The sequence below is a fragment of the Gekko japonicus genome, unplaced genomic scaffold, assembly GCF_001447785.1.
Source record: "Gekko japonicus isolate JY-2015 unplaced genomic scaffold, Gekko_japonicus_V1.1 scaffold110, whole genome shotgun sequence".
NCBI lineage: Eukaryota > Metazoa > Chordata > Lepidosauria > Squamata > Gekkonidae > Gekko > Gekko japonicus.
The window spans coordinates 87384-100461 of record NW_015173675.1 but is presented as its reverse complement, the minus strand read 5'-3'; the positions used below and the strand labels follow the sequence as shown (position 1 = coordinate 100461).

At 58.1% G+C, this 13078-nt stretch overlaps 1 protein-coding gene across 5 annotated transcripts in view; it reads left to right on the top strand.

Moving 5' to 3' along the window:
- Positions 1-12068, top strand: part of BRD2 (bromodomain containing 2) — a 15929-nt gene extending 3861 nt beyond the window's left edge. For 2 of the 5 annotated variants that reach the window (XM_015422940.1, XM_015422943.1), the window contains exons 2-12: positions 1466-1769; positions 3088-3225; positions 3412-3553; positions 4536-4741; positions 4861-5235; positions 7253-7381; positions 7496-7741; positions 7846-8048; positions 8290-8603; positions 10964-11086; positions 11186-12068. In XM_015422940.1, coding sequence (XP_015278426.1) covers positions 1466-1769; positions 3088-3225; positions 3412-3553; positions 4536-4741; positions 4861-5235; positions 7253-7381; positions 7496-7741; positions 7846-8048; positions 8290-8603; positions 10964-11086; positions 11186-11325 — 2320 coding nt within the window. In that variant the 3' untranslated portion in view covers positions 11326-12068. Of the gene's footprint in view, positions 1-23; positions 233-1465; positions 1770-2604; positions 2682-3087; positions 3226-3411; positions 3554-4535; positions 4742-4860; positions 5236-7252; positions 7382-7495; positions 7742-7845; positions 8049-8289; positions 8604-10963; positions 11087-11185 lie in introns of those variants that run through there. The other 3 variants (XM_015422941.1, XM_015422939.1, XM_015422942.1) reach the window with 3 other exon arrangements.
- Positions 12069-13078: the final 1010 nt, after the last annotated feature.

Genomic DNA, 13078 nt, shown 5'->3' with positions numbered 1-13078 from the left:
CAGCTCCCCCCCCCCCTTTACCTCCCCGCACGGCGGGCGGGCGATGCGCCCCTGAGTTCCTCCCCCTTCCCCGCCGCGGAGCGCCCAGCCACCCGAGCAAAGTGGGGGGGTTCCCCGAGGCCACGGAGGCGCCGGCGGCAGGAGCGGGACCGACCCGGGAGAGAGCCGGGCCCCCGGGAGCTGCAGGCGGCGGCGGAGGAGGCATGTTGCAGAACGTGAACCCCAACGGCAAGTACGTAATCCGGCGCGCGCCGCCCGGGGAAAGGGGGGTGGGGGGGTCCCTCTGTTTTGGGGAAGGGTGTATCGTCGCGTGCACGGCTGCGTTCCTGTCTTTGCGAGTCGGAGGGTGGAATGTTTGTGCTCTCTCCGCGGCTTAGCCATCCCTGCGCCTCCCCCTTGCTTGGGAAGGGGATGCATCCTGGATGGGGGTGGCCCACCTTCCCCAGCTAGGTCCCAGACAACCCAGCGCTTGCTGGAGCGGTGCTTCTTCTCCCCCCCCCCTTCTGCCTCTGCTGGCAGGTCGTGTTTGCCCCTCTTTTTGGGGGGGGGATAGCTGGACACGCACCCCCGGGGGTATTGTGTGGGCAATGGAAGGGCAGCCTAGGAAGACTGGCTAGGCTGGCCGCTTCTTCCGGTTGAAGTCTTGGGGGGGGGGTGGCTGAATCTGGGGGTTCCTGTCCTTTCCCAGCACAGACCCTGCCAGATTCATCACTGCCCCCCCAATAAGAAGAGCCAGCCTTATTTTTCCACCTTCAGCCTTTCCTATTTTGTTGACGTTCTCCTTATTGATGTAGCAAGATGCAATCTTGAGCTCTTCAGGGTTTTGTTGTTTTCTCACGGGCTGTAAATAAGTATGGTGTCAATAAAGGTGTAAATAAGTTCTGGGGGTCGGCGCAACGGAAAGCTTGTTTCTGAACAGGGCTGGTATCACTCCTGAGGACGGTGGTGTCAAATAGACGTGACCCCCCGGGGTTTAAAAGGCCCTACCCTGGTGGGCACAGTCCCAAGCCAATGCATTGGATTCTTCCACCCCAAAGGCTGTCTGTGAACGGTGGGGTGTGTTTGTGTGCTTATATGCATACATTTGCAGAAAAATCAAGATGGGGATTCTTGCCTTGCCAGCAAGTGAGCCGACGATGGGAGGGGAGGGTGGTATTCCAGCTTGCTTCAGAGAGAACAGCCGCTTCCAGGATTGTGCTGGGAGTCGCAGATTGCTGTGCCCCGTCTAGGGAAATGCCAACCTGCTTGAAGCAGCGGGGTGTGTGTGTGTGCAGCGAACCCGCTGTTGTTGTTTTCCTTTCTGGCTGCACTGGTTGGGCTTTTTCTGGTCCCCCGGCACTGGTTCGATCTAGCATCTCTTGGGTTGCAGGCAGGTTGATTTCTGTTGGGGAGGGGGCCCCGCAGGCCGGCCGGCCGGATTCCAACCCCCTCCTGACCGGCTCCCTCTGCCCCCTTGTTCCCGCAGGATCCTTGGGGAGGGCAATGCGGGCCTCGTGGGGCTGGCCGTGGAGTCCACGCCAGGGAAGCGCATCCGGAAGCCCTCGCTGCTGTACGAGGGCTTTGAGAGCCCCACCGTGGCCTCCGTCCCGACGGCCCTCCAGCTGGCCTCCTCCAACCCGCCCCCGCCGGAGGTCTCCAACTGCAAGAAGCCCGGCCGGGTAACCAACCAGCTGCAGTACCTCCACAAAGTGGTGATGAAGGCCCTCTGGAAGCACCAGTTTGCCTGGCCCTTCCGCCAGCCGGTGGATGCCGTCAAGCTGGGCCTGCCGGTAACATGCGCCTCTCAGCCTGCTTTCCTTCCCTGCTGGGGGGGGGGAGGGAGGGAGGCCGCCTCGGCTGTTGCTGTGGCAACCGGATCACTTCCTGCCCCTCCCACGCCTGCCGTGGGCAACAGGTGGTGCTGGAGATGGGCTTCTCTGGGGAAGGCCCCGCTGAAGTAGGAAGGGGCGTGGGGGGCAATGCTCCCTCTAAGCTTGTGGGGTCTTGTGATCAAAAAGTCTCCCTTGTGAGCTATGGGCAATAAAGTTGTGAGTGAGCGATTCGGCCACTGTATACATTAGTTTGCTCCTTCCTGAGCAAAGGCAAAAATGTGTAAGCCGGAGGCCAGCAATCCATGAGCTTAGCTCACACTAGTTCAGCTTAGAGGGTGGGGGTGGGGTGTTCCCTGTTAAAGCCCACCCCACTTGGGGCAGGCAGGGCTCTCTTGCAGGCTGGTGGTAGGAAATGAGGGTTCTTAAGCACGCAAGGCAGCCTTTTTTCTCTGCTTTGAGAAGGCAGCTCCTGATTTGTGCCCGAGACTAGTTTGGAAATAAACGAGACTCCTTGTAGTGTGGGAGGGGCTGGGCTGGAGGGCGCAAAGGCTTGGCCCCCGGCTTGTTCCGCTTCTCCCGTGTTAGTGAAGGGCGGTTGGGTGTCCTCAAGCCCCAGCGGCAGGCCCTCCCTCAGTCTCCCCTGGGCTTGCCCCAGGAACAGCTGTTGTCCCCCGATGGTCCCTACAAAGGTATGGATGAGATGACGCAGCCGCTTTTGCGCTATCACGCCGCCACCACCCCGGAAATCTAATCTCTTGTGCCCTGAATGCGTTTTGCAGATTCCCATCCATGACTTTGTAGAAGACATCCCGTGGCCCCCAAATTAAAGGCCCCCCGCGCCTGTGGCACCTAAGGAGTTAAAGCCCGGAGGTAAAAACCCACATAGGCTTCTGCTTGCCTAGCTTTCTCGTTGCCCTGCCTCTTCTGCGCGCTCCCTCGGGGGGCGCCTCTCCTGTCTTTCCCGGCACAGCCGTGCCTTGGGGGAGTCTCCCTTCAGGTGCAGGGTCTAGGCTGCCCCGAGGAAAAGGAAGGGGCAGGAATCCAGGCTCTGCTGAGCAAGGGGGACGTCTCGGTCCTTGGCCCTCCCCCGGCAGTCTTTGAGGCAGGAGCCCCCCCGGGCAGAACCATGCCTTGGGTATCGAGCAGGACTCTGTTGGCACCAGCTTGGGATCCCTCCCCACCACGCTGTGTGGCATGGCAGGCGAGAGGGGCAGGGCAGAGCGTGCCTGGGGAGTCTGCCCCGCCCGCCTGACCTCCTTCGCTCCTTTCTCTCTAGGACTACCACAAGATCATCAAGCAGCCGATGGACATGGGGACCATCAAGCGGCGGCTGGAGAACAACTACTACTGGAGCTCGGCCGAGTGCATGCAGGACTTCAACACCATGTTCACCAACTGCTACATCTACAACAAGGTGGGGCCCGGAGCTGGCTGGCTGGCTGGGGAATCTGCCGGTGGAAGTTGGTGGGTAGAACGTAGATTGGGGGAGACAGAAAGAGGGGGGGGGAGAAGGCACAGCCGGTCGGTGGTGGGCCCCAGACTGCCGTGTGGCGAGGAACTCCCTTTTGTGCTTGGCTGACGGCCCCTCCCCTCCTCCCAGCCCACGGATGACATCGTGCTGATGGCCCAAACCCTGGAGAAGATCTTCCTGCAGAAGGTCGCCCAGATGCCCCAGGAGGAGCAAGAGATCGTCGTCACGGTGGCCAAGAACAGCCACAAGAAAGGGGCCTCCCGGGCGGCGGGTAGGTAGCTGTGGGGCAGGACACACACACACACACACCCCGTGGCCATGGAACCCTGCGGAGGGCTGCCGGTCGGGGTCTCCCCTCCTCTCAGCTCACAGGTGGCGGGAGAGAGCCAGAGTGGTTCGTGTGGATCGGGACGCCACTGGGTGGCTGCTCACCCACGCCCAGCCACGCTCCCGGGGTTGCGCTGGGGCTATTTCAAGGGGGCAGAGGAGGAAAGCGTGTCTGGCAGCTCCTGAGGGGTGTGGGGTGAATGCTGTTCCGGCGGCTTGGGGTGGGAAAGGGGGTTGGTTTCTCTTGAGAAAGGTGGGTTTGGGGTGGCCGAACTCGCTTAACATAAGAGCCGCGTAGAATAAACGTTTGGTATTTGAGAGTTGCAAGACATAACTATGACATGTTTTTATTAAAATGTGCAGATTTGCTTTTTGTTAACATTATAAAGGAGACTGCCAAAAATAAAAGCAAAGGGAGTAAGAACAGAAATTGATGATATTTATTTGCCCAATGATACTTGTTTGCTGATAGTATTTATTTGTCTGAGCCAGTGGGAGCGGTGTTTCCTCTAAGCTGAGTTCGTGTGAGCAAGCTCACTGCCTTTTTCCCAGCAGCTCACTGGTTTTGGTCTCTGCTTAGGAAGGAGGGCTCCAGAGCAAACTAAGTGATGCAGCGGCCAAATTGTTCGATCACAACTTTTAATGCCAGGGGCTCACCAAGTAGAATTTTTACTCACAAGACTCCACGGCTTAGAGGGAACATTGAGTGGGAGGTGGAGAGAGAGAGAGAGAGAGACAGACAGGAAAGGGAGGGAGGGAGGAAAAGCATGCTTCCCCTTCGCCCCCCCCCGGCCGCCCCTGGTTTGGGGCACCGAGAAGGGGGGGCCCCACTTGCTTGCTTTGGCATGTGTTGGTGAGGGCGGCAGGCAACCGCCGCGGACAGCCTGAGTCCGGGGTCCTGACGCGTCCTCCCCTTGCCTCCCCAGCCCTCCAGGCGGCAGCCCATCAGGTCCCCGCCGTCTCCTCCGTGTCCCACACGCAGCTCTTCCCCCCCAGCACGGACATCCCCACCACGATCATCAGCATCCCCCACCCCTCCGTCATCGCCACGCCGCTCCTGAAACCCCTCCACGCCACGGCCGCCTCCCAGCCGGTGCTCGCAGTGCCCGCCCCCGCTCCGCCCGTGGCCAAGGTGAGCAAGGGGCGGAGGCGGGGCGCGGGGGGAGGATCGGCGGGGGCCTCGCCGGCTGTGCTCTTCCTTTGCCTCCCTGCCTGGAAGTCCACGGGGCTCTTTGTCTCCCGCCTCCGCAGAAGAAGGGCGTGAAGCGGAAAGCGGACACGACCACCCCGACCCCCACGGCCATCATTGCCACCAGCGGGGGGGAGTCCTCTCCCTCGGCCAGCGTGCTGGAGGTCAAGGCGGCCAAGATCCCCGCCCGGCGGGAGAGCGGCCGCCCCATCAAGCCCCCCCGCAAGGACCTCCCGGACTCCCAGCAGCACCAGACCTCCAAGCGGGGCAAGCTCTCCGAGCAGCTCAAGTACTGCAACGGCATCCTCAAGGAGCTGGTGTCCAAGAAGCACGCCGCCTACGCCTGGCCCTTCTACAAGCCGGTGGACGCCTCTGCGCTCGGACTCCATGACTACCACGAGATCATCAAGCACCCCATGGATCTCAGCACCATCAAGGTAGGGGGGGGAGGTGTTTGTCATGCAGGGGCTGGCGGTGATGGGGAAGACACCCCAGGGCTCTGACCCCCATCGAGGTATAGGGGGCGGTGGTGGACAGACGGCAAAGCAGTTGGGGCTTGCCCTTAGTTCTTTCAGTAGAAGAGAGTGCATCTATATCCCGCGCTTCACTACCCGAGGGAGTCTCAGAGAGGCTTACAAACTCCTTTCCCTTCCCCTCCCCACAACAGACACATCCTGTGAGGTGGGGCTGAGAGCTCTTGACAGAAGCTGCTCTTTTTCAAGGGTCCAACGTACCTGCGGGACCGCCTTTACCCATATATATACCCCAAAGAGCACTGAGGTCGGGGTCCCTGAACCGACTGGCCCTACCGGGCCCCAAGGATGCCAGGCTCGCCACTACTAGGGCCAGGGCCTTTTCGGTGGCGGCTCCGCCCTGGTGGAACGAGCTCCCAGGGGAGATCAGGGCCCTGCGGGATCTTATGCAGTTCCGCACGCCCTGCAAGATGGAGCTCTTCCACCAGGCTTTCAACTAGGAGCCACCACCCCCAACCACCAATGAGCCAGCCCATAGTACAAATATCTGGCCGCTACCATCGTGCTCTGAAAGATCATTGAGCGAAACTGTGGTTGTATGGTAATTTCAGCGTGCCATCTTAGGCATTCAGTGCACTAGCACTTTGAGGTTGTGTTCTAGCTTATTGTATTGAATTTTAAATTGTTTTTATGTGAATGTACGGTCACCTGTAGACCAATTATGTAAGCCACCCTGAGCCCGCTTGTGGGGTAGGGCGGGGTATAAATTTAATCAATAAATGAAATAAATAAGAACAGCTCTTATTAGAACTACGGCTTGCCCAAGGTCATCCAGCAGGTGCAAGTGGAGGAATGGGGAATCAAACCCGGTTCTCCCAGATTAGAGTCTGCGCAGTAGCCCCAGTGCAAGCTTTAGTTGGGCCAGAAGTCCCTGAAGTGGGTGAATTCATCATATGCTGTAGATTGCATTGTGAAACGGGGGAATACCATGTGGGAATGTCGGATGAGAAGGAGGAATTTGGGCAGGGTTACCCATCCGTGAGGAGAGACACGGGTTCTCAACCCCGTACGCACTATCTGCTCATTGAAATACACGGAAGCGGATTCTGTATTTTAAAGCTGTTTCTTGTGTGGACAAGAACATTGGGTAGCGGGTTTTACTAGCTGTGCCTTTTTTGCGATTGTGCTATTGGAACCTGGATTGTATGGGGGGGGATTGATGTGATGCCTCACTGGAGTTCTGACCCACACTGTTGGACACCTCCTATGGGCACCTGGGTTTTGGCCACTGGGTGACACTTTAGAGCAGGGGTGTCGAACTCATTTGTTATGAGGGCCAGATCTGACATAAATGAGACCTCGTCGGGCCGGGCCACATGTGTCATAAAATGTCATGCCAGGTAGCGGAGATACAAACTTTATAAAGGACACAAACACAAAGGTTTGGGGTTTTTTTAAACTTAAAATAAAAACATGCGTAGAACATTAGCCCTCTTGCAACATTTTGTTTATTTAACAGTGTCTGATAACTGACACCTCTTGCTCTGAATTATTGCATCAAAATGTCTGTGCTGTTGCTATCTTGAGAATGCTGTTTAAGTGTGTATTCTTAAACTGCAAAACCTACTTTTGACTTATTGAGATTTGCCACAGAAATCTCATGCTCAGAGTTCTGAGTCGAGGACCCAGGTTGAAACATGAAACAGAAATGGCCGAGCGATTAAGAGAGTCTGGCAAAGCAAGCTATGATGCTGCAGCAGCAACAACAGAACTGGAAGCGGGAGATGGCCAGTTCCATTGCGGGCCTGACAGAAGCCCTCCAGGGGCCTCATCTGGCCCCCGGGCCGCATGTTTGACACCCCTGCTTTAGAGCGTTGGACTGGGGGGGGTGTTCATTGGCCTGATCCAACATGGCTTCTCTTATGTTCTTCTGTTGGCCCTTTCTTGTAAGTATCCCTCTCTGCCTGCCTTGTTTACACAGCGCAAGATGGAGAACCGGGAATACCGCGATGCACAGGAGTTTGCGTCCGATGTGCGGCTGATGTTCTCCAACTGCTACAAGTACAACCCTCCTGACCACGACGTGGTGGCCATGGCTCGCAAATTGCAGGTAAGCCGGCGGGCGGTGGAGCTGGCGGGCACACCGTACCCCCTCTGCCCTTGGCGGTCGTCATTCCTTCCTTCCTTCCTTCCTTCCTCTCTCCCTCCCTCCCTCCCTCCGCAGGATGTCTTTGAGTTCAGCTACGCCAAGATGCCAGATGAACCCCTAGACATCAACCCCCCCTCCACGTCACTCCCACAGCCGGGGCTCCTGATGAAGTCCTCCACAGACGAGTCTTCCAGCGACGAGGAGGAGGAGGAGGAAGGGGACGAAGACGACGACATCAGCAGCGAGAGCACTTCCGACAGCGAGGAGAGCTCCGACTCCGAGGAGGAACGGGGCAACCGTCTGGCCGAGCTCCAGGAACAGGTGAGGCAGAGCGGGCCCCGCTCTCGGGCGCCTCCCTCCAGCGGCCAGGCCGTAGCCACCGAGAGCCGCCCCGCCACTCCGTGTCTCTCTCCTTTCCCCTCCAGCTGCGGGCCGTGCACGAGCAGCTGGCGGCCCTCTCCCAGGGACCAGTCTCCAAGCCCAAGAAGAAGCGGGACAAGAAGGAGAAGAAGAAGAAAAAGAAGTCGGAGAAGCGCAAGGCCAAAGCAGGGGACGAGGAGGCCCGGGCCCACCAGGCCCAGCTCAAGAAGTCCAAGAAAGCGGGAGGCAGTGGCGGTGGCAGCAGCAAGTGAGTGGGGGGGGGATGGGACTGGGGACAGATCGGGGGGGGGGGCGATGTTTTGAGAGTCCTTTCCCAGCTGCGTGATGACCCTCTTTCCCCGGCAGATCGACCGTGGTGAAGTCCTTGTGTCAACCAAGCCAAGACAGGCTGACGGCTGCGGCTCAACACCAGCCGCCTCGTGGGCCGGGGTGGTGGTGGTGCGCTCTGCTAATGCCCCGTGGCTTGTCTCCTCCCTTCCCTTCCCCAGGAACTCCAAGAAGGCCCCCCCGAAGGCCCTCCCCCCGCCTGTCCCCATGCTGTACGACTCGGAGGAGGAGGAGGAGAGCAAGCCCATGACCTACGACGAGAAGCGCCAGCTCAGCCTGGACATCAACAAGCTGCCGGGGGAGAAGCTGGGCCGGGTGGTGCACATCATCCAGTCGCGGGAGCCCTCCCTGCGCGACTCCAACCCCGAGGAGATCGAGATCGACTTTGAGACCCTCAAGCCCTCCACCCTGCGGGAGCTGGAGCGCTACGTCCTCTCCTGCCTGCGCAAGAAGCCCCGCAAGCCCTACAGCGAGAGTGAGTGGGGGCCATGGGGGGGCAGGGGCCAGGTCTCATTTCCGGGGGGTGGGTGGAGAGAAATCAACATGGGGAAGGGAGGAGGGTTTTCTTCCAGGGGGTAGACATTCAGGGCAGTGGGGGACTCAGGGCAGTCTCCTTCCCCCCACCCCCGGCTGGTTTTCCCTGTCCGCCTTCTCCTGGACTATAGCCTCTCCAAAATACCCCCACCCCCGCCATGCAGCCTCTGCTCTCGCTCACTCCTGTACCTGTTTTCTGTTAAGAACATTAGAGAAGGCCTGTTGGATCAGGTAAATGGCCCATCCAGTCCAACACTCCGTCTCACACAGTGGCCATAAACCCAGGTGCCCTCAGGAGGTCCAGCAGCGGGGCCTGAACTTCAGAAGCCCTCCCACTGTTGTCACCCAAGCCCCAAGAAGACAGCATCCCTGCCCAAAACAGGGTTCCATCAATAGTTTGCGGCCAATAGCCACTGATGGACTTCTGCTCCATTATATGAACATGCTCTTCATCGGGGGTGTCAGACTCATTTGTTCTGAGGGCCAGATCTGACATCAATGAGACCTTGCCGGGCCGGGCCGGGCGTGTCATAAACTGTAATGCCAGGTAGTGGAGATATAAACTTTATAAAGGACACAAACACAAAGGGGTTTTTTTGCTTAAAATAAAAACATGTTCAGAACATTAGCTCTGTAAGCTGCAAACCTACTTTTGATTGATTGACATTCACCACAGAAATCATGCTCAGGGTTCTGAGTCCAGGACCCAGGGGAAAACATGAAAGGGCGGGGTGATTAAGAGAGTCTGGCGAAGCAAGCTAGGATGCGGCAGCAGCAGAACTGGAAGCAAAGAGATGGCCAGTTCCACTGCGGGCCTGATGGAAGCCCTCCGGGGGCCTCATCTGGCATGTCTGACATCCATCTTTACTTTTCCTTGTTGCCCTTTTAATGCTTCTTCTTTAGCTTCCTCTTCTCTCCCACTTTCTTTGGTGTGATTCTCTCTCCCACCCCCACCCCCACCCCGGGCTACCATGAATGGAGCCTTCGAACCTTTTGCGTTGTTGGTGGTGGATGGCCTTACAAGCTCCCAGAACGGCCACTGAGGGTCTCCTGTGACTCTTGCAAGATCTCCCTGAGGCACTTTCCCTAAAGCGGCATTTATGGCTTCCGTGATTTGGGGGCTTTCTGATCCCCAGCACCTTTCCTATTTCGTTTTGGTTTTTTGCACACCTGGGGTCCCCCCCCCCCCCGCCCCCCCCGACTTGTTGGAAAATCCCCCATCTGCTCCTGGCCTCCTTGTGTGGCCAACTCAGAACTGGATGTAATGATGGATTAAGTTTCTGTGTGGCTCTGGTATGCTGGGCTCTGGTGCTCAGCCCCTGTAAATCTTTCTGTGCCACTTTTCAAAATTGTGAGACTTTTTTGGGGGGAGTTGTATGCATGTTGTTTTTTCTAAGAAGGGAGAAGGCTGAGATTTTTGGAAACCGTGCTCTGTCCAGTTCTAACACGTGGGGGAATTGTAGAGCTTCCTGGAAGCGTGTAGAGGCCATGAAAGGGGATCTGTTTGGACGGAGTCCTTTGTCATTAGTTGTCTCGGGTGTTTGGCGGCTCAGCTTCCTGTTCCTGTTCGCCTCCATTTTTGGAGGATTTAGACATCTCTTGCTCCAGGAGCTGGCTCTGTTGAGGTCTGGGCAGTTCTGCTCTGGAGTTGACCGGTGGCCTCGTCCTGGCAGTGCTCCCTCTCAGCTGCGGAGGTCTTGTGAGCATAAATGTCTACTTTGTGAGCTCCTAGCATTAAAGTTTTGAGCGAGCCATTTGGCTGCTGCATCAATTAGAGTCTGCTCTGGAGCCTCATCCTTTCCGGGCTAAGACAAAAATGTGTGAGCCGGAGGCTAAGAAACTGTGGAGCTGGTCACGCTCGCACAGCTGAGAGGGGACACTGGTGACTGGACCAGCCATCCCCCCCCCCCCAACTGGGCCGGGGGTGCCTGTGTCCTGCAAGCCAGCGGCCTTGAGGAAAGAAGACTTGCTTGTGCCTTTGGAGTGTGTGTCGAGCAAAGGGTGTGGGCAGTGTTCCCTCTAAGCTTGAGTTAATGTGAGTCAGCTCACCCTTTTTCAGCCTCTGGCTCACACCTTTTTGTCTTTGCTCAGGAAGGATGGGGCTCCAGAGCAGACTAATTGATGCAGCGGCCAAGCGGCTCGCTCACAACTTTGATGCCAGGAGCTCACCGAGTAGGATTTTTGCTCACGAGACTCCGCAGCTTGGAGGGGGAGCTTTAGGTGTGAGTGTGAGGGGTTTTTTTTGGGGGGGGTCCACGAGCGGTCTTTGACACACACCCCCTTCCCCTCCTCCCTCCGCAGCCCTGAAGAAGCCGGTGGGCAAGACGAAGGAGGAGTTGGCCCTGGAGAAGAAGCGGGAGCTGGAGAAGCGCTTGCAGGACGTCAGCGGACAGCTGAACTCGGCCAAGAAGCCCCCCAAGAAGGGTGAGTGAGTGAGCGAGTGCCGGGCCTCCCCCTCCCCCTGGAGCCTGCAGGGCCTGGCCGCTCACTCCAGCCCCCTCTCTCCTTTTCTCTCCCGCTCAGCCCACGAGAAGCCGGAGTCGCAGCAGCAGCAGGCGGTGTCGGTCTCCCGCCTGAGCGCCAGCAGTTCCAGCTCGGACTCCAGCAGCTCCTCGTCCTCCTCATCCTCCTCCTCCGACACGAGTGACTCGGACTCCAGCTAGGCGGCTGATTTCTGGGGCGGGGGGACGCAGAGGAGCCCCTGGCGCGGGAAGAGGTTCTGCAGGACCAGAACTCAAGTCGGGAAGGGACTTGGCTGCCGGGGGGAAGGGGGCCCTCGCGGCCGGCTGCCCATCTCCCCCACCCCCCCTTTGGACTCTGGGGCACGAGCTGGCCCCCGGCTGTGTTTGTGCTGTGGCATGGGGGCGGGGGGGGGCTCTGTACAGTTTGCCCACCCACCCCCCGGCAAAGGGGGGGGAGCAGTGTTTTACTGTTTGGTTGAATTAAAACTTGTGGTTTTTATGAAGCGTTCAGCAAGTTTGGTTTGTGAGGCCCTCCCTCCTAGGAGGGGATTGCCGAGCGGGGGGGAGGGTGGTGGTCACTCGCTCGTACTGGGACCCCCACGCAGTTTGGGGGGGGAGCGCCTCTGCTCCCCGCGGCCGAGGCCCTTTTTTATTTATTTCTCCATCAGTGGTTTTCCCTGGGAGGTGGAGCCCCTGTGTGCCCCCCTGTGGATGTACCCGGGCGAAAGGGAGACAGCATGTTCTTCACCCACTCCCCATGGGGGACGGGGCAGACCCCGGCTCCCCCCTTGGGTTTTTTTTTTTTATGTTGACTGTACAATTCTTTTTCTACTGTTCCTTTGATTTTCCCTCCTCCCTGCCCTTGTGGAACTCCTGGGGCTCCGTTTCATCTTACTGTATGTTAAACTTTCTGGCTCTTTAACATGTAAATAAAAAAAAATATTATGCACTCTGGTGCTGCCTTTGTAATGAGAGATGGGGGGGGCGGGGTTTGGCTGCCGAGGGGCCAAGGCGAAGCAGGCCCCGCTCCTCCTGCCCAATTCCGTCTTCTCTCAGAGGCATGGGGGGCTCCTTTTCCCAGTATTTGGTTGGAGTCTGCCTTGTCAGTATGCGGGTGGAGTGTGAGGCACATTCTCCTGATGACGCCAGCAAGCGGCTGTCCCGCCACCATCTCTTGGGAGGCCATATTGTGGGGCCCTCCTTATGCACAGGGGTCGGGCTCCTGTGGCCCTGACCTGTTCCTTCAACCCCCCCCCCCCCCGGATTCCCCCGGCGTGTGGCTGCCTCTTTTTGCCTCACATCTCCAGAAAGCCCCGCTCTGCCTGCCTTTACCACCACCACCACCTCTCCCTTCAGGACCACACTGGCTTTCAGATGTTTTTGGCCGGCTGCCAGAGCGTGTGTTTGAGGCACTCTTGCCCTGGCAAAGGAGACGAGCCGATAGAAGAGCCCCACTGAGTTATTTGGGATGGGCTTTGGGTGGTTTGGAGCTGCAGTGGCTCAAGTGGTTAGGACGCTGACCTGCGGGCTGTGGAAGGTCGGTAGTTCAGCAGTTCGAGACCCGGGTGCCGCATGACGGAGTGAGCTCCCGTCTCTAGTTCCAGCTCCTGCAAACCTAGCCGTTCGAGAGCAAGAAATTGCAAGTAGATAAATAGGGACCACTTTGGTGGGAAGGTAACAGCGTTCCGTGCACCTTGGTGTTTAGTCATGCCGGCCACATGACCATGGAAAACGTCTTCGGACAGCGCTGGCTGTCCGAAACGGAGATGAGTGCCGCAACCCTAGAGTCGGATTCGACTGGCTTTCGAGCAAGGGAACCGTTACCTTTTACCTTTGGGTTATTTACGTGTTTTGTCAACTGAATGAATTTGGCTTTCCAAGGAGGGCCAAAGGAGGGAGAATGGGTGACTTCGCAGAGCCAACGGGAGGTGTAGTGATAATAACCGTAGGACGC